The sequence below is a fragment of the Diadema antillarum genome, unplaced genomic scaffold (genome assembly GCF_040938485.1).
Source record: "Diadema antillarum isolate AM-2024a unplaced genomic scaffold, OU_Dant_1.0 seq00000585_RagTag, whole genome shotgun sequence".
Taxonomy (NCBI): Eukaryota; Metazoa; Echinodermata; class Echinoidea; order Diadematoida; family Diadematidae; genus Diadema; species Diadema antillarum.
This window is the reverse complement of record NW_027271519.1, coordinates 739,786-762,521: the sequence shown is the minus strand read 5'-3', so window position 1 is coordinate 762,521 and position 22,736 is coordinate 739,786. Positions and strand designations below refer to the sequence as shown.

Genomic DNA, 22,736 nt, shown 5'->3' with positions numbered 1-22,736 from the left:
TTTTTTTTGGACCCGTCATCTCCGTCACTTCATCTCCGTCACGGAAAGTGGCGGAGATGACGTTGAGGGAATTTTTTCTTTAGTACAAATAACAACAGAGTGATATTAGAAATATATGGTGTTAATCATATTGGAGGTCTTTTAACCATTGCTATTTTTCCTTTGGCTCAGTTGCATTATAAATATCTATCCTTAAATTTGTTTAGGCCATAAAATTATTAGATTACTCCAGTACATAAAGTAATGTTATCTCCGTCACGTCACATTTTGCATATATTTATAACTGTAACACTATAAGAACTGAAAGTTATTTTAAATGATCGAGGAAACACCCCGTAAAGATTGTGCCTGTATTACATGACGTCAACATTCATTGTGATTTTCCCACTTTATGAAAGATTTTCCATTTCTGAGCCACTTTTTCTTTTGTACGGCCAGAAATATACACTTAGCGTAGTGAATGACCCTGTACATTATCCCCTGCTCTTGGTTGATTTTATGATATATTTGCTCCTGCGATATATCGCTCCCGTGAATTTGCAAGCAGCTGCTAAGCCATACAACCCACAAACATAGCCCCCACCCAAAGAGCTTTTTCCCAGTAAGGTGTGAAGCTGTTATTTTCCCCGAGGGTTTAATTTTCGCAAATTTCGCGAATTAAGTAGGCCCACACATAGAGTGCGGAGTATGCATACGCCCTATACTATTGTTTTGTTAGCGCACGGGGAACACTGGAAGACGACGAGGCGGTTATAATAATTATGTCACTTTAGTTCCAGAAATGTGAAAGAAACTCCTTTCATTTAACCCTTTCCCCCGCTTGGTTCCTAACTCTCTGGTATATGCAGGGGCGTCGATCCTGGAGGGCAAGGGGTAGTTGCCCCCCTCCTCCTCGAAAATATTGGGGGAGCAAACAAATTATTTTGCCCCAAAATTATTCCCGAGTTGCGGTAAATTTTCTTGCATATTTGATAGAAAATTGTCCAAATATTTCACTCATATACCAGGTCGTTGAATTTCAATTCTGAAAATGCAAAACCTCCCTCGCGTGGGAGAGGGATTCCACTGACAGTGTACGTGCTCCAAATTGTTGAATTTCATTAAGTCTAAAAATGCAAAAGCTCCCTCGATTGGGAGGGGGATACCCCACCCCTTCCGACGCGACCCTTGCTCTTTCCCCCTCCTATATGCAATCGGTACACTTTGGCAATTGACAGTATTCCAAATACTCTACAAAAAAGTGTACATCAGATTGTTCAAAAAAAAAATCTAAAAATGCACAAACGTGTGGATGGAGGACATCCCCTCGATACCCCTTCCACCCCTGTCAACTTCAATATACCTATAATACTGTACACAGAGCTGACGCATATGTGGAACAAGAGCCAAGATACAGCAATTTAGTCATACACACTCCTGTGAATATCTATTGTTCTACTTTTTTTTACAGAGAAAAATCAACAAATTCTACCAGATCGCTGAATTTCAGGTCTGAAAAAGGTAAAATCCCTCCCACCACCACCCCACTCCCTCGCACATATCTTCTAAGTCCCCCCCCCCCCCCCCCCCCCCAATCGTGAAAAAGGATCGACGCCTCTGGGTGTGGGATTTTATCGGGAAATAAAACCTATAGTGATTTCGTTTCAGAATCCTGGGGCCCGTTGCATAAAACTTACCGTTGAATTTCAATGGTAACTACCGTCAATATTAGGCGTCACAGCCAATCAGCATCAAGGATTATAAAATTTACCGCTAATTTGAAGACTTACCGCTAGAAAGGAGCGGTAAGTCCAGCGGTAAGGGTTTTATGCAACAGGGCCCTGGTGTAAATAACTATAATAACGATCAATTTACGCACTGACATAACAGCAATGCACCCGACTCATTGCATAATCCGTGAATTATATTTTCTTCCTAAATATGTTGGAAGCCCCCACCCCGCCCCTAATAAATGGCCGACATAAGTTACAGTGTTTCAAAGCAGAATATATGCCTATTGTACATTTGAAGCACCTTGATAATCATTAAAAGGGAAACATAATACCTATAAGACGCAAATGGGAAATTCAAACATTTACAGATAAAGGGAAGACTCGGTTGAGGCAGTGAGAGGGAATGTATACCCCCGACGGAATACCCAAGAAAAAAAAAATAAAGATGTTTGAATAGACATAAATATACATACTGTTTCTTTCTTGGTCATTCCATTTCATTTCATTTTCTTGTGTCATGTTAAACTACTAAATTACAATTGCAATTAAGATCTTTAAAGTATTTGATTCTGGTAATGTGTTGTCTCTGTCCAGTTTTCGTACACATGCACATGCATATCAGATTTTCATTTTATCACACAATGCATCCATATATTTTTATATATACTATACATATATATGCAATTGTGCATATATATATATATATTGTATATATATATATATACACATATATATATATATATATATATATATATATATATATATATTGTATATATATATATATATATATATATATATATATATATATATATATATACACACACACACACACACACACATATATATATATATACATAAAGAAACAATATATATATATATACATATATATATATAAACATGTTGAGATTTCACGTATTGGCTCCATGAAGAAATGAAGAAGAAAACTAGTTATGCAATTTTGGCCAATAAAGCACGAGTTTTTTCGACTCAAATATTTTGCGTCCTACACCTTCAGGAGTCTTGACAAAGACGAAGAAGAAGGCATAGGATGCTGGAAATTAGAGTCGAACAAACTAATGCTTTACTGGCCAAAATTGCATAACTAGTTTGCTTCTTCATTTCTTCATGGAGCCAATACGTGAAATCTCAACACGTTTATATATATATATTCATGTGTGTATATATGCAGAGTGAATCTGTGTCATCACAGGCTGGGACAACTCTTGCAGACACATACAGTACACTATGAATGACATTTACACGTACAGAGAGGAAGAGGCTCCACATTATTTCAGCTTTGCATTCTCAATGTACTGTAGGTATGTTTATTCAAGCAGTTCCATCTTCTGGCAGCTTTGACATTGTACCCAATATACTTAGTATTCTGTTTATTTGAGGTTGGCTATACATTTACTTCGCAGCACAATTGACATTGACCAACTTAACAATATTTTTTGGTTCTAAAAACCTATATCTTGACAAAAATAAAAAGTAAAGCATTACAAGACAAAACAGGAGCACAAAATTCAGATGCAGTTATTTGGCCATCACTTCTATAGATGTCTTTGTTATCCAGACCTGGGATAACAGACAAATATCTTTGCCACTTAGTGCATTTTTGGTGAAAAACTGCACTGAAATCAAATACAAAACAGCAATTCTCTTGCAAATACTGGGCAGTAAAGAAGTGGAGACGTAGTGCCCAATGACAACGATATTTAAGTTTTACCCACATAAATGCTGTTGCCAAAGGGAAATGTATGCTGCTTGTTTGATGGACTCATTGGGGACATGGGGGAAAGAGGGGGACCTTCCAGGTTTGATTATCGCTGCTGGTTATCAAACAAGTGGAAACATGCAGACATACAAGAAGGGACATTTTACTCCTAGGTCATTTTATTCCAACATCATTTGAACTAAGAAACATGCATATAACATCATGTAAATCATTGCAGTACATTTGTAATACTATAGTCAGTTGACAATGCCTTGTACATATATTCAACACAACTTGCCTGATAGCGTTGTGCTTGAGCATATCTCGCCTATCCAGCATTCAGTGTTTCAGTTATTCCGGATGGAGGCCTGTCCCAACATAGGGCAGATAACTGGTTGGACTGAATATGGGTGTATGAGCAATGCTGTTTGTTCCCTTGCACGTCCGGCCAAAACTTTTCCAATGGCTCAGAAAAATTGGGTAACTTAGTAACAGTGAATTAGTACAACATAGTGTACCTCTTCTTGTATCTTATTGCTGCTAGATATCACTGGGAGTTGCATAGCACTGTTGCTATGATTGTTTAGGGCTCTTATGAAACCAATCTCAGGTTTGCTAATTTGAGTAAGCAAATTTCTTGGGATTACAGTCTGTCAGTAGTCACTACACGAACCATCATACATATACATCACTCTCTTTTCACATATTTCAACAGTTCACTGATCAACATGATACACATATGTACAAACCATTTTCATAAAACTTGACAAATAAAATATACACAACACAAAGTGAAAGACAATTAGCACAAATACCCTGATAATTATCAACAAAGTTATTTCATTAGATATTACAACTCAGCCTGTAGGACTGGCACAACATGGTGTCTTGATACGTCACAGATGACATTATGCTGGTGAGGAATCTTCGGTACTCAATTATGGTTATAGAGCGTGAGAGTTGTAAATTTAACATCAAGGTGGCGTAGAGGAAATGTCAGTGAACCATGACAACAGAGAAACAAGCTTCCAAGACAAAGGCTAATGTCCACACAGATGGGTAACAGTTTTGCTTAACTTGAACTAAGGGTCCAGTCTGACTTTCAACCCTTGCTAAACTGAAAGGCATTAACAGCTCAAACATTAATTACTTGAAGAAGACCTAATTTTCCATTCTAATTGGGCAGGGAGAAAGAGGACATAAAACTGACACTTCCCTACGTCTGTACATGTCACAGTTGTACTGTGACTGGACAATGGCAATGCCCTTTGAATTAACAGTAAATGAAAGACATATTCAATCAAATTTTGCAGTTTTCCACGCAAAAGTCACATGATATCAAACTGAAATTTACCACTTAGTAACCAGTTTGATATAAAATGTCACCTTAGGGAGAAAAAAGGGCTTACAATTAAGCAGCTTACCAGCTTTAAAGCAGGCCTATTTTTTTAATACATACATTGCATTACTGAAGGGTACTTGTTGACTGTGAACAAAGCATACATCCACGATGTGATAAAATTATGAGATACAGGTGGCAGGGAATAATGGTATGTCCATGTTTACCTTACAGTGTAGGTTCACTGTAAATGAAATGGCCCACTTATAAAAGCCTTCTAGGCAGCCCGTTCTCTCTTTTCCCTTTTTTTTCTCCTGCAGAAAAAGTTTTGTTTTGTTTTGTTTCAGTTTTTCTTATGTATACCAAGTCAGTCAATCCACCACAAACATGCCTCCCATGAGCGAGGAAAAAATTGTTTCCCCCGAATTTCCTTTCATTGTCATCGATTGCTACAGCATTGACTAGTTTTCTTGATACAGAAGGGGCAATGTCCCTTATCAAATAATACATCTTCCATCACATGAAGTCAATTTCAATGTCATGATACCTTATGCTGACTACAGCTTTAGGCCCCCCCAAAAAAATTGTTGCATTGGCGTAACCCGCCCGACCCTAAAAATTCCGCCGACCCCATGTTTTTTTATTATTTTTTTTTTGCTATCGATATCAAATATCTTGTTGATTGCGATCGCGATCGCACAAACCCGGAAGTGGAAACGGCTCTGTGGATATCGGATGTACGAGGGAGAGATCTAGCGCCTCGCATAACTGACTTCCTTGATCAGTACGTCATCTGTTTCCAACACGGACACGTACTCGAACAAGATTTATTCAGTGTATACGTAGCATTCAGACTGCGATGTATTGTGCACAGTTTTGCCATAGGTTTCTTGTGTGGAGAACTTACACGAATCTGTATATGTGGGACTGTAATAGAGATCGCCGTGTGCGATGAAAAGATCGTACATATGGGTCAATTTGCATCTATCTTATCTAAGTCAAAATAGTAAAATATGAAGTGAAAACATTCAGGATAGGGATTTCAACATCTTTAAATTCTGTGAAGGGGTATAATTCCAGTAATATCGGCCTCATAAATGATTTGTAGAATAGATGAACACAGCACATTCGGTGCAGCAGTTGTAACTGTTTACTGAGCTGAGCACGAGTTTTACACGTAAAATGCAGGTAGCAAAAAAAAAAAAAAAAAAAAAAAAAAAAAAAAAATCCGCCCGACCGACCCTATTTGAAAATCTCATGTTACGCCAATGCAACATTTTTTTTTTTTTGGCCTTACTCCTGTCCGGAGCACCTGTGATGCTGTATCAATTACGATACAACACACTAGTGCAGGTTTACATTCTGTATTACACGGAACCCTCAGTAAAAATGCTGTAATTTACAACTACTGCTCGGTGTCACATTGAAACAGTCATGTACTGATTGCAGACCCTGTATGCCAGCAACCTGTGAATTATGGCCGCCTGCATGAAGCCACCACTGTAGACCACAGGCTTGCTTGTGTTCCAAGTTGTGGGACTGAGATATTCTTTCTGGATCAACAGTCATTCAAAGGCAATCTTCCCCGTACTTCCCAGAGGGGTGCTCTGCCCCACCGTGGCATTGAATCTTGGCCGGCTCTTCAGCTGCCCCGCCCTGGTTTGGCCCTCCTTGGCCGCAAGCATTGGTGATCTAAGAAAAAGAGATACATATACACACAAACTGGTCAACAAATAGAAACAGACAAATACAGAATGATCAGGGGTTTAAGAGAGACTCACATATTTATCATATGATTTTGACTTGGACCTTCTTGTTTGCCCATAACCTTCATACTGGGTAAGCGGGGAATTAATGCAACCAGTAGGGGTGTTAATCTCATTAATGTACCGCATTCAATAAAATGAAGACAGATATAGTATGTGTCTTCTTAACTGACTTTTCAAATGACAAAGTTTAACAACTAGCATCATCCAAAAGTCCTCCTTCACATTAAATCAATAGTGAACTATTTGACTCATCCACTGATATTATAATACTCACATACCACATTGAACAATGTTAGTTGGACTTTTCTTTCGTTTTAAGCTACAAGTGTATCACTCCTATACAAGAAAACGCCTGACAAGGAATGCGTAGAAAGAGGCTCAAACATACTTTATGATGCCTCAAAAACCAAAAGTGTGGCAAATTTGTGGCATTTTTAGATATTAATATCTGACTCTACAATACTTACTCAAAACACTATATGTGGTATCCTATACTTTAAGAGAATGCTTATAATGCTTTTAGAATGGTTTCCTACATGTTGATTGTATTCAATTCAGCTGGTGCAAATGAAAACAGTGAAGTTCTGCCTTGCTGGCTTAAAATGCTACAAAGACTTACTGCAGGAGCATGTCGATGGTCTGCTGTGTTGCCTTGGTTTTCCTATGGCTTGGTCCATACAGGTTACTTTCGATGTTGTGACTCTGTGAGGAACATTTATGATAAAATATTATGAAAAAGTCGGGTTCAGCTTAAAAACAAGCCTGCTTTGTACGGCACCTGATTCTGCTGATTCAGACGGAGTTTAGGCATGAGGAACTTCAAATGACATTCTGTTTCACAGTTCACTTTCATATGAAATTCAAGCCAAATGATACATGTACTGTAGTTGAAATACTGATATTTGATCACACAGGAAAATGGAGATATCATTTACCAAAACAAAATAAAATGGTGCAATATTACTGAGATTACTCATGAGTACAAGTTCTAACTTTGGCTTCACTTTGACAATCAAAGGCAGAAGACGTAATTCTAGAAGAAGCAGAGAGGTTGCTAATTAAGGCAAGTCAATCATTCTAGCAAATTCACATTATGTTTAGTGCCATCAAATTGTTAAGTAATGTGATGTACATCTGGAATCATGCATAATTCAACATATCAACATTTCTGATTGAAATTTACTGAGTTTATCTTGAAAATGACGGTTAATGAATAACAATGTGAACTTTAAAAAAATGTCCACGAATAAATGCATAAATGACAATTTTGTTATTCAATGTATCTTTTGTAATGATCTGTCGTACTATGCAACATTCATGGAATACTTTATGGATTCATCCACAAATATACACTTCATCTGACTTAACACCAAGACAAATTGTCTGCACCAAGGTAATATTACCAGTCCCTAGCTCTGTTACTCATCTCAATAAATTTACATGACTGCTGCTTTCACGTTAGCCAAAGGCATGAGCCACAGTAAAAAAGAAAAGTATGATATCGACACTAATGACAGCTTCTTATGAATTAAAATTGATTTCATTTGCACTTAAGAAAACATAATTATACTACTTACTTCCTAGACTAAACAAAATGGATTATTCTATACATTGTATGTCTGTGCTTCTGTCTTTTACTCATAATATCATCACCTTTTTGAAGAACTTCAGGGCCCGTTCTAACTGGCCCTGGGACATGAGAATTGAACCGTAGAGCTTGTTGGCTTCACCGACCTCTGCACTGAGGTCACCAAATGTGGCGCTCTTTGAGGTTATCAGTGTTTTCAGCAATGACACAGCTTCCTATGTAGATAAATCAAATGTTAAAAAAAAGAGACTCAGAAAAGAAATATCTGAAATCAGGCTGGATTTTGAGCATGCATTACAAAACTTTCATGACTCTATTATGTAGATGACCTGCAGGGGAGGGTTTGAAAAGTTCATGAGGAAAGTGACAACACCAATTTGTTCAAATCTACACACTGTAAAAGGGGATATTTTCGCGCGACTAATTTTTCGTGCTTGGCCGGGTAAGAAGAGTTTCGCATGTTTTTAATTCCGCGGAATCAAGACATATGGCAAGCAAATATATTCGCGTGCCTTTCTTTTCACGCTAGTTTCTGGTTGCGCGAAATGCGCGAAAATTTCCACTTTTACAGTGTGTCATAATTTGCTTTAGTACTCTAAACAAATGGTAATGATAACAGAGTGTATATTTTCTGTTTAAATACCTTCATGGGATTCAAAGAAAATCTCTACTATACGTGGGCAGCTTGTGAGACAATTATATCCATAATTCATGTTATAATACAACAACATGCACAGCAATATAGAATATCAAAACTAAAACTAAAACTGACATATCTATGTAATTCGACTTCTTCAAAACACTATTAAATCCAAGCAATCAACTGGATATATCAAACTGAAGAGAGAAGAGAAGTGTGTGATTGCTTTACAAACTAAACATTACTGACAGGTTAGATTGGGTTGGCATACATAACATTCAAACTTTAAGTACAAGCAGCATGTAATGGAACACAGTTGTGCATTTGTGTGAAAGCTATTAGTCAGCATTGGCCAGAGTCGTGCTTCCCTTGTTACGATAGGAATGCTGGCACATTCCCAGTCACAAGAAAAGACTTACGTCCGTTCTGTCTGTCCGTATGAGTAGCTTGCACAGGTCATCTTGGGTGGAGATGGTCTTGGCGTGGTGCGGTCCAAACAGGACTTGCCGGATACCCAGACTCTCGTTGAGGTACTGTTCAGCAGCAGCTGTATGGCACAGTGGGAATGCATCGGTTTAGTAGAGAAGAGTCTAGTTTTGTCTTGAAGGCTCTTCTACCTTGTAACACAATTCAGTAATGTCCTTTCTGAGACTACAAACAATTATCATGAATCATTTTGATCGAGTAGCCTGACACTTGTACACTTAAAAAAAAAAAGAAGCAACTAGAGAGGGGCCGTCAAAGGCGGCAGACCCACGCCTAAGTACAAAGTCGGGGTAAACATAATGTGCATTCGGTCATCTACCAGAATTCGGCCACTTAATTGCCAGTGTGCTTTATCACCAGCCAGGGAGTTCTACCAAAGATCGTACACTCAAGTGTACGATCTTTGGTTCTACAGTCACATCACACGCAAATCACATCATTACACATACGGTATTAACACTCATTCACGTACAGGAAAGTCCTTAAGTCTCCTCCAAAAATCCATCGAAAATCCCAAATTCCACCGTCAAAAGTGCAGAATCGGAACTTTTCCAAGCGCGCGTGAATTAAGTCCAGTTTTAAGAGTATTGTCTACGCGACGGGTCGCGGAAAAAGCGCTAAAAATCGAGAAATACGCCGTTTTCTTGCGGGATATTTTGATTGTAGCAAGCCGAGAGTGTGATGATATCAAAGGTCGTATGAGTGTACGATCTTTGATGGTATCCACAAAAGCGCAAAAGAAAAACAAAATTTACGTACCCCCTAGGCAATTACCCCTATGATTAGTGTCTACGGGAATTATTCAATGCAAGGGTTGAATGCAAATGTCTACTGCACCATTATTCAGCCACCAACGAGCGCCGCAACGTCCCCGGTGCAATTTTGCACCAACAGTGTAGAGCGCGATGCATTTTCAGCGGCCTTGCACACGCATTGACATTGAGCACGCATATCGTGCAGTGTGACTGCGACCGAGCAAAATGCTCCTCCAACGAAAAAAACAATCAATGTTAATTTGAAAAATCATCAAAATACGGGCCAGTTTGTGATGACGGAGAACGAACTTTCATAAATCTAGAAGGACATAGTCCCTCAAATAGGCCTAAACGTAAATTTCGGAATTCTTACGAACATTTGAGCAGCGAAGTCGGATCGTTGGGGAGTTTATGTTTTCGTATGGTAGCGGAAAATCGCAAAGTGAGAAACGGGAAATTTTCGGAATGGTCACTATACCATGGGGTCAAAACTTCAAGGTCACACAGAATTTGCAAGGGTCAACCGATTATCACCAAAATCTAATCGATTCTTTCCTGCCATTATCCAAACATCCCCATAACATTTCGTGCAAATCCGTTTACCCGTTCTCTTGTTATCTTGTACACAAACAAACAAACAAACAAACAAACAAACAAACAAACAAACTAGCCACTGCACTGGGCAGCCCTGCATGACTTATCACCAGCCTGTGAGTTCTACCAAAGATCGTACACTTTTAGTGTACGATCTTTTGTTCTAAAGTCACATCACACGCAAATCACATCATTTCACATACTAGAACACTCATTCACAACACGAAAGTCCTTTAGTCTATTCCAAAAATCCATCGAAAACCCCAAATTCCACTGTCAAAAGTGCAGAATCGGAACTTTTCCAAGCGCGCGTTTTAAGAGTAACATGTTAGGGTCTACGGGTCGCTGAAATAACGCTAAAAATCGAGAAATACGCCGTTTTCTTGCGGGTTATATAGCAAGCCGAGAGTGTGATGGTATCAAACGTCGTATGAGTGTACGATCTTTGATGGCATCCACAAAAGCGAAAAAGAAAAACAAAATTTACGTACCCCCTGGGCAATTACCCCCCTACGGCAATTATTCAATGCAAGGGTAGAATGCAAATATCTACTGCACCAGTATTCGGTCACCAACGAGCGCCACAACGTCCGCGATGCAATTTTGCGCCAACAGGGTAGAGCGCGATGCATTTTCACCGGCCTTGAACACGCATTGACAATGAGTGCGCATATCGTGCAGTGTGACTGGGACCGAGCAAAATTATTTCATGATTGAGGAATGCTCCTCCAACAAACAAACAAAAAAAGAATCAATGTTAATTTGAAAAATCACCAAATACGGGACAGTTTGTGACGACGGAGAGCGAACCCCGAACTTTCATAAATCAAGAAATACATAGTTCCTCAAATAAACGTAAATTTCGAAATTCTTACGAATGGTGTTGAGCAGCGAAGTTGGATCGTCTTACGAACAGAGTTGCATGCAGCGAAGTCGGATCGTTTGGGAGATACGCTTTTGTATATGGCGCGCCGATCGACCAACAACACTGTTTATCGGCGATAAACACTGTTTATCGAGCGATAAACACTGTTTATCGAGCGATAAACTCTGTTTATCAAGATGAAGCTCTGTTTATCACACCTTTATCAACTGATAAACAGAATTTTTCTCGATAAACACCGTTTATCGGCGGTCGATAAACAGTGTTTATCACAAAAAAACTCTATTTATCGGTCGATCGATAAACATAGTTTTTCGTCGATAAACACTGTTTATCACTTGGTCGATAAACATAGTTTTTCTCGATAAACACTTTATCACTTGGTCGATAAACATAGTTTTTCTCTGTTGATAAACAGTGTTTTTCGTTCGATAAACACTGTTTATCGCCGATAAACAGTGTTTTTTCAGTGTTTATCGCCGATAAACAGTGTTTTTCGGCGATGAACAGTTAATCGGCATTATTGATCAAATGGCGCGCCATATTTGTATGGTAGCGGAAAATCGCAAAGAAACGGAAAATGTTCGGAGTGGTCACTATACCATGGGGTCAAAACTTCAAGGTCACACAGAATTTGCAAGGTTCAACCGATTATCACCAAAATCTAATCGATTCTTTCCTGTCATTATCCAAACATTCCCTGAACATTTCGTGCAAATCCGTTTACCCGTTCTCTTGTTATCTTGTACACAAACAAACAAACAAACAAACAAACAAACAAACAAACAAACAAAACAAAAAACAAACAAACAATCAAACAAACATACAAACATACGGAACCCTTTACATAACCCCCTGCCGATTACATCGGCGTGGGTAATGAGTGATTTGCATTAATATGAGAGCTGTAATACCTATGACTGTTTGGGACAACTGAAGAACTATATTTCCCTGTTACAGGAATAGGATGGGTGTCAGAGTGTAACTTCACATCTCGGAAGAAACTATGCTATTGCTTAAGATACAAAGAGTATGATTGAAATAACTACTGTTTTAAATTGATTTACGGGTACATTTTTCATTTGTTTAAATTTTGAGTTATTGAAAAATAATCAAGAGAAGAACAAATTTGGAATCTTATATGGTGACCTCCTTAAAAACAAGAATGAAAATTACAGACCACCACATTCAATTTCATTTTGATTACTCATTTTCATATTTCCCACTTTCTAAAGAGGCTTTTGACCACAGGGAGAAATCTACAATAGCTGACACCATTAAAACATAACTGATACATTGAGAGACTGCTAATGGCCATGATCTTAAACTTTCCAAATCTCTACTTTTATTCTGTCACAAGTATCACTCATTCACAAGCACTTCTGCTCAAAAGAAAGACTCAATTTACAATTTCAATATGTTGCAGTTTTCTGCAAACACATGCAAACAATTTCTACCTACTAGTATATATCCTTGAAATGGCAGAGTATAGTACAGACCAAACTCAAAGTATAATAAGTAGTGAATCGTTTGAAAAAAGTATCATGAGCCAATGAACTTACTCTCAGCCTCAGCTGTAGCAGATTCAGAGTAGGCTAGGGCCAGGGCATGGGCAGTCTCAGCCACCTCCTCGCTTTGACCACTAAACCTGTAAAACAAAGAAACAAGCAAACGGAAAAAGCGAGACATAAGAACACTTGCTACTCATGACATATGCAGAGTGTGACAGTAGAGACAAATTCAATCATGCAAACCACAATAATCTCAACAAGATGGGGGACATTTTTAATAATCGCATGGCAAAGGATTTGTCACATAAGAATGCTATCACTCATACGTATTTAAGAGTCACTGCGACAGAATTTCACTTTCCAATGTGACTGCTGAGGTAGACTATTTGTTTTTTTGTAAGATTTGCTGAGGACAAACTTTATCATAAATCATATGAAGCAGTATTTTGAGTAATGCATACACACATATGCAAACATACAAACAAATGGATGGATAAGTAAACTGTCAATGTAGACTGAACTGTAGCTACCTTGATACTGCAATGGAGTGTGCCTGTAGGAAATGGTCAGTCGCTCTGTCGTGATTGGCCATATCCTTCTTACTCTGCTCCAAGTAACAAAGAGAAAGCTGTCAAGGAACTTTCAATCTTTTTAAACTGTTTGTTTTGTCAAAACATACCTGACATCACTGGCAGGACATGATACCACACAAACACTAACCTCTTGCCATTATTAGAATCAGACAACAACTTAGACAAACTAATGTCTCTCTTCATTTACAATGAATTAAATATTCTTTCTTTGTTTTTGATGATCCTACACAAACTATGCCAAAGGAACAGAATCAAGTAAACTTCCCTTTTTTTCTTTCTCAAAACATGGTGGTATTTTCAATCATTGTTGTCCAAGAATAGTGAGCAGCAAACATACCAGCACCATATCCAAATATTCTTACACTGTACATATTGATGAAATCTAATCTTGATAGTGTGAATCTTAGATGCATGTGTAAGAAAAATAACCATACTTGGCACACCATTAAGTAGTCATGACTAACTCTGTTGATCCATGGATTTCACCCTCATATAAACATGACATGTAGAAAAAATAGTTAAAGATAATATAAAGTTTTGGTACCTCAAAAGTTTCCCGGAATTTCCTTGTCTTAGTTTGTGTTTCAGGTTAAAGTACCTTTCATATAACTAACACTGTGAGACTTACTCGCCCCAAAGTGCTCTCATGTCTTAGTAATCATGCAATAGCCGTTTACGAGTATGCGACGCCGTACGGCGGCGAGGTAGTACACGTATTGTACGAAACCATTATTGCATGATAACTGCGACCAGCAGCGTGCAGCCCCATACGCATAGCTAAATGGGGCTTCGCATTGTAGCATCCAGGATCATGACAGATTTAGTATTGCGGATAAATCAATCAACTTAAAATCCAAAAATTTCTTCAATTTGAAGACTTACCAGTTAAGTTGAAGTATTGAAAACAGGCTTCGGGCAACATTTGGTTTTGCCAATTGTCCCTTTCTGTTCGAATTGATGACTGAATGTGACTCGGTCAAGAGGACCTTGGGAGAGCTGCACTGTTGACGGCCAGCGCATGCGCACACAGACATCTTATCCGTTCATGGATTTGAAATTTGTGCGCATGTGATGTGTGCGCATGCGCTGGCCGTAGTATTCAGTGTATGTAGCTCTCCCAAGGTCCTCTCGACCGAGTCACATTCAGTCATCAATTCAAACAGAAAGGGACAATTGGCAGAACCAAACGTTGCACGAAGCCTGTTTTCAATATTTCAACTTAATTGGTAAGTCTTCAAATTGAAGAAATTTTTGGATTTTAAGTTGATATTTACCCGCGATACTAAGTCTGTCATGATCCTGAATGCTACAATGCGAAGCCCCATTACGCTATGCGTATGGGGCTGCTGGTCGCTACGCGTATAGGGGCTGCTGGTCGCAGTTAATTGCATGATTACTAAGACATGAGAGCACTTTGGGGCGAGTAAGTCTCACAGTGTTAGTTATATGAAAGGTACTTTAACCTGAAACACAAACTAAGACAAGGAAATTCAGGGAAACTTTTGAGGTACCAAAACTTTATATTATCTTTAAGTGAGCTTACAGAAAGGAACTTTTGAATAAATGCTGCTTGAACACCTCCGAATCAACTGCTCAAATGCATGTTTTCCAAGATACAATTGTCCATGTCTGCAAGACTTTGGGTATAGTACAGAACAGGAACAACTACGTGGTACATTTTAGTGATGAGACTGCTTTGTTACGCTCAATGTGATTTCATGTCAGCCACCACTATGTATATTTGTAAAGGATATTCTTCCCATATCCTGATAGATGGGAATCAATTCTGGGCTGTCACCTCCGTACTGCTCCTCTGTAAGACGAATCGCCTTCTCATAGAACCCAGCTCCAAGTGCATGCTTCTGCTGCTTGGCATATAATCTGGAGTTGCAATTGTTAAGACATAAATGTTAGATATTACACAAGGTTAGATCATATACAAACATGAATAACTTAATTTGATTCTTAATTAATAACATACTGTCTCCCATTATGTGCTCAGTGAACCATTTCAGATTCAGGGTGATGGCACATGTATGCACTGACATCTTTGAGACTTGGAAGCAGACTCTGTTAGACCATTAATCTAATGATTCACAAAACTTCTGAAGAAACTTGTATACTATTTGAGCAGAATTTCTCGTTTCATAGTTATACTATGCAAGCTTTATGGCCTGTACCTCATCAAATGACACAAAAAGAATTTCACTCCACATATCACCCATTGAGAATTATAGAGAGGTATTGATAAATAAAGTTCATGTTCATGGATGGGTTGGGGGAGAGGGGAAGAAGCCCTGATGCCAAAAACATGTGCTGTCACCATGCTGGTGTAGTAGTCCATCCGCGCCCCATTTCACTGAAAAAAAAAAGAAAGTTGGTATGAAAGCAACTCTTGCTGGAATGGCACTTGTCATTGTAATGACAAGAATCCAGCTTCCTGATTGGCTGCTGCTATAGGAAGTTGCCACTCCAGCAAGAGTTGCCATCCTAACATATAAAATCGGGCCCTGCACTTGTACTTTCAAATTTTCTGTTCACTCTTTTCAAGTGCACAAGAGCCTTGCAAAGGGAGTGGTCCACTATGTGAAAGCATTTGTGATGCTAGTGTGATGATTATTTCAGACATAAGTTACGTGGTGCTGGTTTGATGGATTGAGCAAGTCTTCAGTTGCATGTCAGTGAAACGTCGACTGTCCTTACTGAAACCAAAGTTTTGGTTGGCTATTCTTTAGGCCTGTAGCAGATTCACACATTAATACAAAGTTCTTTGTCTACCAACTTTTCACTTGACAACATATCAGCCATTACTCTGCACCAAGAGATAAACTCACTTTGCCAAAGCGATGGCGATGTCGATGTCAAGCTGCATCCTCCTCGATGACCGCTTCTCGCTGGACATCTTGGACAGCTCTTGGGACACCCGCTCTGCCTTGACCAGATTCTGCTCTGCCTCAGGATATGTAATCATCATTGAAGTTAAGGATGATTTAAAAGGAAAACATCAATTGGAGAAATCATAACATGATGAAAGCAGGACAGAAAGAAAAAACAAAACAAAAACAGAATAAGTGCCACCTTGACTTTATGACAATGGCGATAATGATAATAACAAATACTATAAGGACAAAACACAATAAGAGCCAGTGAATGAAAAGATTTAACAATGAGGGAAGATGTGATGAGATAGTGACAGATCTTCAAACAAATTGTGCAGGTGCAACATTTGATACTCAATTTTGAAAGTGCTTTGACCATATCAAGTTGTATGTATAAATAAATAAATATTCAACGTCCAATCCTCATGTAGTAAACAAACAGAAAAATGCACATGAGTACACACACACATGCAACAAAGTAAAAACACAAGCACTTAATTAAAAAGGTATGCAACACGCACTGACACACAAGAGGTACTGTATGCACTCAAAATGAGTAAAACAGAAAGAAAATAAGTATGCATTCCAGAGGCAACAAAGGATATTTCTTGAGAATGGTCAGTGCTCGGCCCAACACGTAGTACATGAGTAGGAGTGTGCCCATGAGCTGGCTCTTGGATTCATCAGACTCCGATGTGTGCAGTCCATTCAGCATGATAGTCCTGGCTGTCTCAGAGTGTGCTTGAGCTTGTGGTGCCAGACCTGGATAGACAATACAGTAAAACATAAGGCAACGATGGATTTTGGAGTTTGTTAGTTTCCCAAAATATCAAACATATACTGTATAGGCCATATATTTAGCGAGTCTAAATTTTTGCGAATCGCAACTTCCCCACGATTTCGTGAGTGGCTAAATTTGCGATCGTGGAGTGCTGCACCAAACTGAGAAATGTATGCGTATGTCACATTCATAGCGTGATCAGAGTCAATATTTTCGCGTGTCTTTAATTTCATGAATTGCACCTGACTCGCGAAATTCGTGAAAATAAAAACCTCGCAAAATATTCGGCCTATACAGTACACCCCAAACTCGCAAAGGCTGTGTGAAGTTGTTTTTTCCTCTCTCTCTCTCTTTGGGTTCACACAGCTCAGAGGGTTTTGTGATTCTACAATACAATGACTTCCATCTTCATCCGACAGTACCTGCAATATATGGGAGTACATCGCAAAATCATGCAAAGCAAAATACAAAGGGTGTGGGGGCTGATGTCTGTCTACACAGCTACCCTTGGATATGGTGAATGTTTCTCCATATCTGTGTTCTTCTCCCCATTTCACTACAAGCTTGCAAAGTAATTGGAAGAGATGGGACACCAAGATTGAGTGTGGGCATCAGCAATAGCAAGAATGTCCACAGATCCCCGCCCCTATCGACAAACTTGAAAATGAAACGTTTTCCAATGAAATGACAAAAGACAGATTTTGAGATTTTGTAAATTTGTCTGACTGAAAGAACACAGCATCCTTTCCATCAAAGTTCTGCTACAGCCAAATCTGAAATGAACATAGGCTTGCTTCAGATAAAGCAATCTGTATATCTACCTCTGAGAGTCAGGTAAGCATGGGCCAAGTAGACATAGCCCTCGGCTAGCTTCCAGTGCTCGTTGCCATAAACCAGGCGACAAAGTGCCGTGTAGCGAGTCCATTCTCTGATTGCATTGTCCGTCTGGGGATACATGGTGAAAAGGGGGAGATTTCTTTATCACAGTGTTGCATATTCTCAAAAGAATTTGTGTTTCCCAATCAGTCAGTAAACTTTCTATTTTTATGTTGGCTACAATTGAACATGTCTTTAATAATACCTACAATGTACCACATCTGTATACTAGTAGCAGTCACCAGCAGACAATGGCCACTGACTTTGGTTTTCTTGGAGATGAACAATATGTCGTTTATTTACTTCTCATTGATGCCTACCACAGACTACCATTGACTGTGTATGTGTCTTGGAACATTCTATTACCTAGTAGTCATAGAAGGCAACAAATTAACTAGTGTATTCTGAAATTTCAGTAGGGGGAGTACACGCAGCAACAGAGGTAGTGGAAGGATTAGGACATGTAGTTATTGTAGAAATATTTGAAGTACCACGGGCAAATGAGAAGTACAGAGAGCTGTTGAAAAGTAGTACAATTAATCTTAGTAGCACCAGTAGCATGAACTTGTAGTTAACAACTATATCATAAATATTTGGCATCAATTCTTTCAAACATAGATTTACTATCGTAGTCTTTAGCATTATAAGCACAAGTAGTAGTGGCAAAGAAATACTAGAGAAAGTCGGAGTAGTTGTACTAAAGAGTTAAAATGTTGCTTGATAAGTGGATATACATGTACATATCATATTCATGTATTATTTTTTTGGTAGCACCAGATAGAGTAATAATATCTTAAGTAGATAAGGTTGGAATACTTGATGTACAAAACTGTAGTAGAAAATTAGAGTTTCCACAAAAGCACGCAAAGTGTATCAACTCAGATGAAAAAAAAAAAACTTATTTTCATTCAAATACTTATAGATATTCTTTAAAAGTGGTCAGAGTACCTGCTTTTTGCTAGTGTAGTACCGCGCCTTCTTCTGGCACTGGGGCAGAAGTTCGTCAGGTGGTGTGAGGTCGAGAACAGAGCCGTCCTTGAGGGTCACTGTGCTGCGTTTCTTTCTCCTACGCCTTCGGGGGGAAGGTGTTTCACGGGTGCGTTGTGTGGACAGCTGAGACCCTCCATCAGAATAGTCTGAATTTGAGCTGGAAAGAATGTCATGCAGCAAATTGCAAATAAACATAAAACTTACACAATACTAACTATATACAAGCTTTTTGCTGAGGATATACAAAAATTTTTAAAGATACAAATTTGTGCACGTCTGTGCAACATTCTTGATTATCACTCTGACAAAGATGAATAAAAGTTGGAATACATGGACATTCTCCCCCACAATAATTGATATCTAATATTTGTTTTGACAAACCATTGTAAGAAAAAAGTCCATGACCTCTGGATCTTTGTCACTGCATCCAAAATGATTCTGATACTTGTACGAGCATACAAGAACTAGCATCAAAACCAACAATTTTTTATTAGGAATCCACAGACAATACCCTCTACTGACAAAAGACAACCATAATCTTTGACCTGAACAGAAATGAACTGCAGTTGAACCTCTCTTATCCGGCCTCCCTTTATCCGGATCTCTCTATTAAATACGGACACAATCTTGCCATGATTTTTTTTTTTTAGAATTACGGGAGGAAAGGGGGAAATTATTCACACACAGTACACACACAAAGAGAGAGAGGGAGAGAGAGTGTGGGGAAGACAGCAACCCAATCGCAATGCGCTATCACTTTTTACCTTGGGCCCGGTACGGTATTATGTAATGCAGCTGTCTGTTACTGAGTGTAACAATGAAAAGGTTGCAGTATACACATTACTACATGTGGTACTACAATGGGCTACATCAGTACATGTGTATGTATATGTACATGTATAAAGCATTGAATCTCCCGTATCTGGCCAAATCCCTTATCCGGATGAGCCCCGGTCCCAACTCGTCCGGATACGAGAGGTTCAACTGTAATTTCATACTTTATATTAAGTGTAAATTGAACCTGTGCTGATGAAGAATCGTGGTTGCACACTTACTCTGAAAAACTGCGATCTCGCCTTGACCCTTGGCTGCCTGTTGGAATGTCCACCACTTTCAGGCCAAGTCCTCCTACATCGGGCTTCTCTGCATGGTCAGACTCTGAGCCCCTGTCTGACCCCTTGTCATCTGAGAAAAATGAATCATCTGAGCTCATCTTGCTAATAAGTAACTGGTACTTCACTTTAATGCTTTTGCCAGATCTTCCTAGTCAATACACCTGAACAGGGCTGGGGGAGCAATAATAATAAAAAACAAAACAAAACAAAACATCAAAACTGGTATGGTAGATCAAAATGAACAGAGATATATACAAGTATCATATGTAAAGAGGCAAATGTATCACAGCTACATAAAAGTAAAAAAAAAAACAAGACAAGATTGTATTATTGTATGATGCATACATCTATGATAGTAAGTTATACAGGGTCTAGGTAATAGATTTATTATTAGACCTAGTACTGTAAAAGTGGATATTCTCGCGTGACTAATTTTTCGCGCTATGGCCGGGTGAGAAGAGTTTCGCTTGTTTTCAGTTCCACAGAATCAAGACATCACGCACACGAACATATGGCAAACAAAAATATTTGTGTGCTTTTATTTTCGCGCTTGTTTCTGATTGCGCAAAAATTTCAACACCTCAAACATTCCCACTTTTACAGAATTAGATTCTACCCACACAAGATTTTGGAGGAAAGGCCTGTCACAGTGTAGAGATTGAATCATTGTGCTCGAGACTAAATTGTAAGGTTACCTGCAGTAAACTGGTCTCACATTGTCCTCACATAAATTTTCTACTGCAAGGTGTTTAACCCACAGTCACAAACAAAAAGGAAAAATAAAGTTGTTGCACACTGTTGACGTTGCACAGCTGAACATTTCAAGCACAGGATGCATTTACACGGTATCGAATGCAACATAAACCTGGGATCGGTGGGACACACACTAGGCCTACACAGTCTGCAAAATACATTTACTACGCTGAATAAGGAATGCATTTATTTGTACCAAACGGTAAATTAATGAATCTGATGGGATGCTGGAGCTGTCAGACTGTTCCTGAAAAAAAATCCTGGTTGTCATATCCAGGCAGCAAAGTACTAACCTCACATTATCTTTGACACTCCAGCCCTGGGTTATGAGTAGACTATGTGGAATTTGTACCAGAGCACTGCGATCGCGAGTGATCACCAAGCTGTATCCAAGGTACACTATGCAGTAGACGTGTACATTGTATCTCGCGAACGTATCTCTTCGCAGATAGAGGCACTGCAGCTCTGGCATGCATGCACCTGCGATGTGGCGAAGGCCGCGATTGACTGTGTATTTTTATGTGAGAGCTCTGTGATGCTGATGTAGCATGTCTGCAGTGTTGAGTCCATACGAGAACGCCATGGATGGCGCCTCGTTCGTTTTGGTCGTTGGCACTCCGAATTACCGTACTGTATGTATGTTGTTCAGTCTTCAAGGATCCAATGACCAACCATTATAGCTTCCCAATTTTCACAAAATCGTCACATGATGGTCCGTTCATGTTACTTTTCGATTTCGATGGACATTAATGCATAAAATGTGCATGTAACTTGTTACATTATATTATAAATATTACATTATAAATGGGATGTTTGTACTCGATGTTCGTTAATATGAATAGGGTTGAATCTTCAATCCCAATTAAATGTGGCGTTAAGAAGGTTCAAGGGTTCTTTTATCCAAAACAACAAACAAACAAATAAACAAATTAACAAATTAACAAAATAATTAGTTTTGTTATTTTGACGGTTCACCATTTAAATCCAATTATGAAAGATGGGTGCATACTAACGAATCTTCGGAATTACGAACCTTATTAATTTTAGTCATTTCCGGATTGACGAATTTTTGGAATAATAAATTGTTCATACTATCCTTACGATGAATCTTCGGAATAATGAACTTTTAATCATTTTGGGTTAAGTTGAACCTTTGTAATAACGAACCTTATTATATAATTTTTGGATTAACAAATGATGAATTGAATGGCACACATACTTGTTTTTTTTTCAGTAATATCTATTTGATTTATATAATGTCACATGACAAAAAAAGATCATCTTGAATGTATAAACACGATATTCATAAAATACATTCAATAATGTATGATTAAAAAAAATCTGTGCGCAACCCGAAATACATACAACTAACATTGAACACACAGACTTACACGTATAGCTGCCCCAAAAACAAAACAAAACAAACCACACACACACGCACACACACGCATATAGCCCGACCAGACGCTGTTACTACCATGTACAGCGACTGGGCTGTGTATAGTTAACACGCATACAGATAATGCACACAATCATACACACATACACATACACACACAAAATACATACACATACATGCATGCAGTTATGTTTATTCTGAATGGACACTTTTATTGGGAACAATGAGGAAAACGTATTGCTTTCTTCATTTTGATTGCAACTGACAAGAAAGAATAAATAAAAAAATATCAGAAGTGACACTCACACACACACACACACACACACACACGCACACACACATTACAACGAGAATTG

At 38.7% G+C, this 22,736-nt stretch overlaps 1 protein-coding gene across 1 annotated transcript; it reads right to left on the bottom strand.

The window, feature by feature from the left end:
• Positions 1-6,313: 6,313 nt before the first annotated feature.
• LOC139735563 (tetratricopeptide repeat protein 23-like) lies at positions 6,314-21,353 on the bottom strand. Its single transcript, XM_071646321.1, has 13 exons — positions 21,275-21,353; positions 20,169-20,389; positions 19,072-19,270; positions 18,069-18,192; positions 17,072-17,228; positions 16,422-16,550; positions 15,342-15,468; positions 13,525-13,607; positions 13,046-13,131; positions 9,185-9,312; positions 8,191-8,340; positions 7,157-7,239; positions 6,314-6,460 (listed from the first exon to the last, which is right to left on the bottom strand). Exons 2-13 carry the CDS (start codon positions 20,324-20,326, stop codon positions 6,334-6,336), a joined length of 1,551 nt encoding a protein of 516 aa, XP_071502422.1. The 5' UTR covers positions 20,327-20,389; positions 21,275-21,353; the 3' UTR covers positions 6,314-6,333.
• Between the last annotated feature and the right edge of the window lie 1,383 nt (positions 21,354-22,736).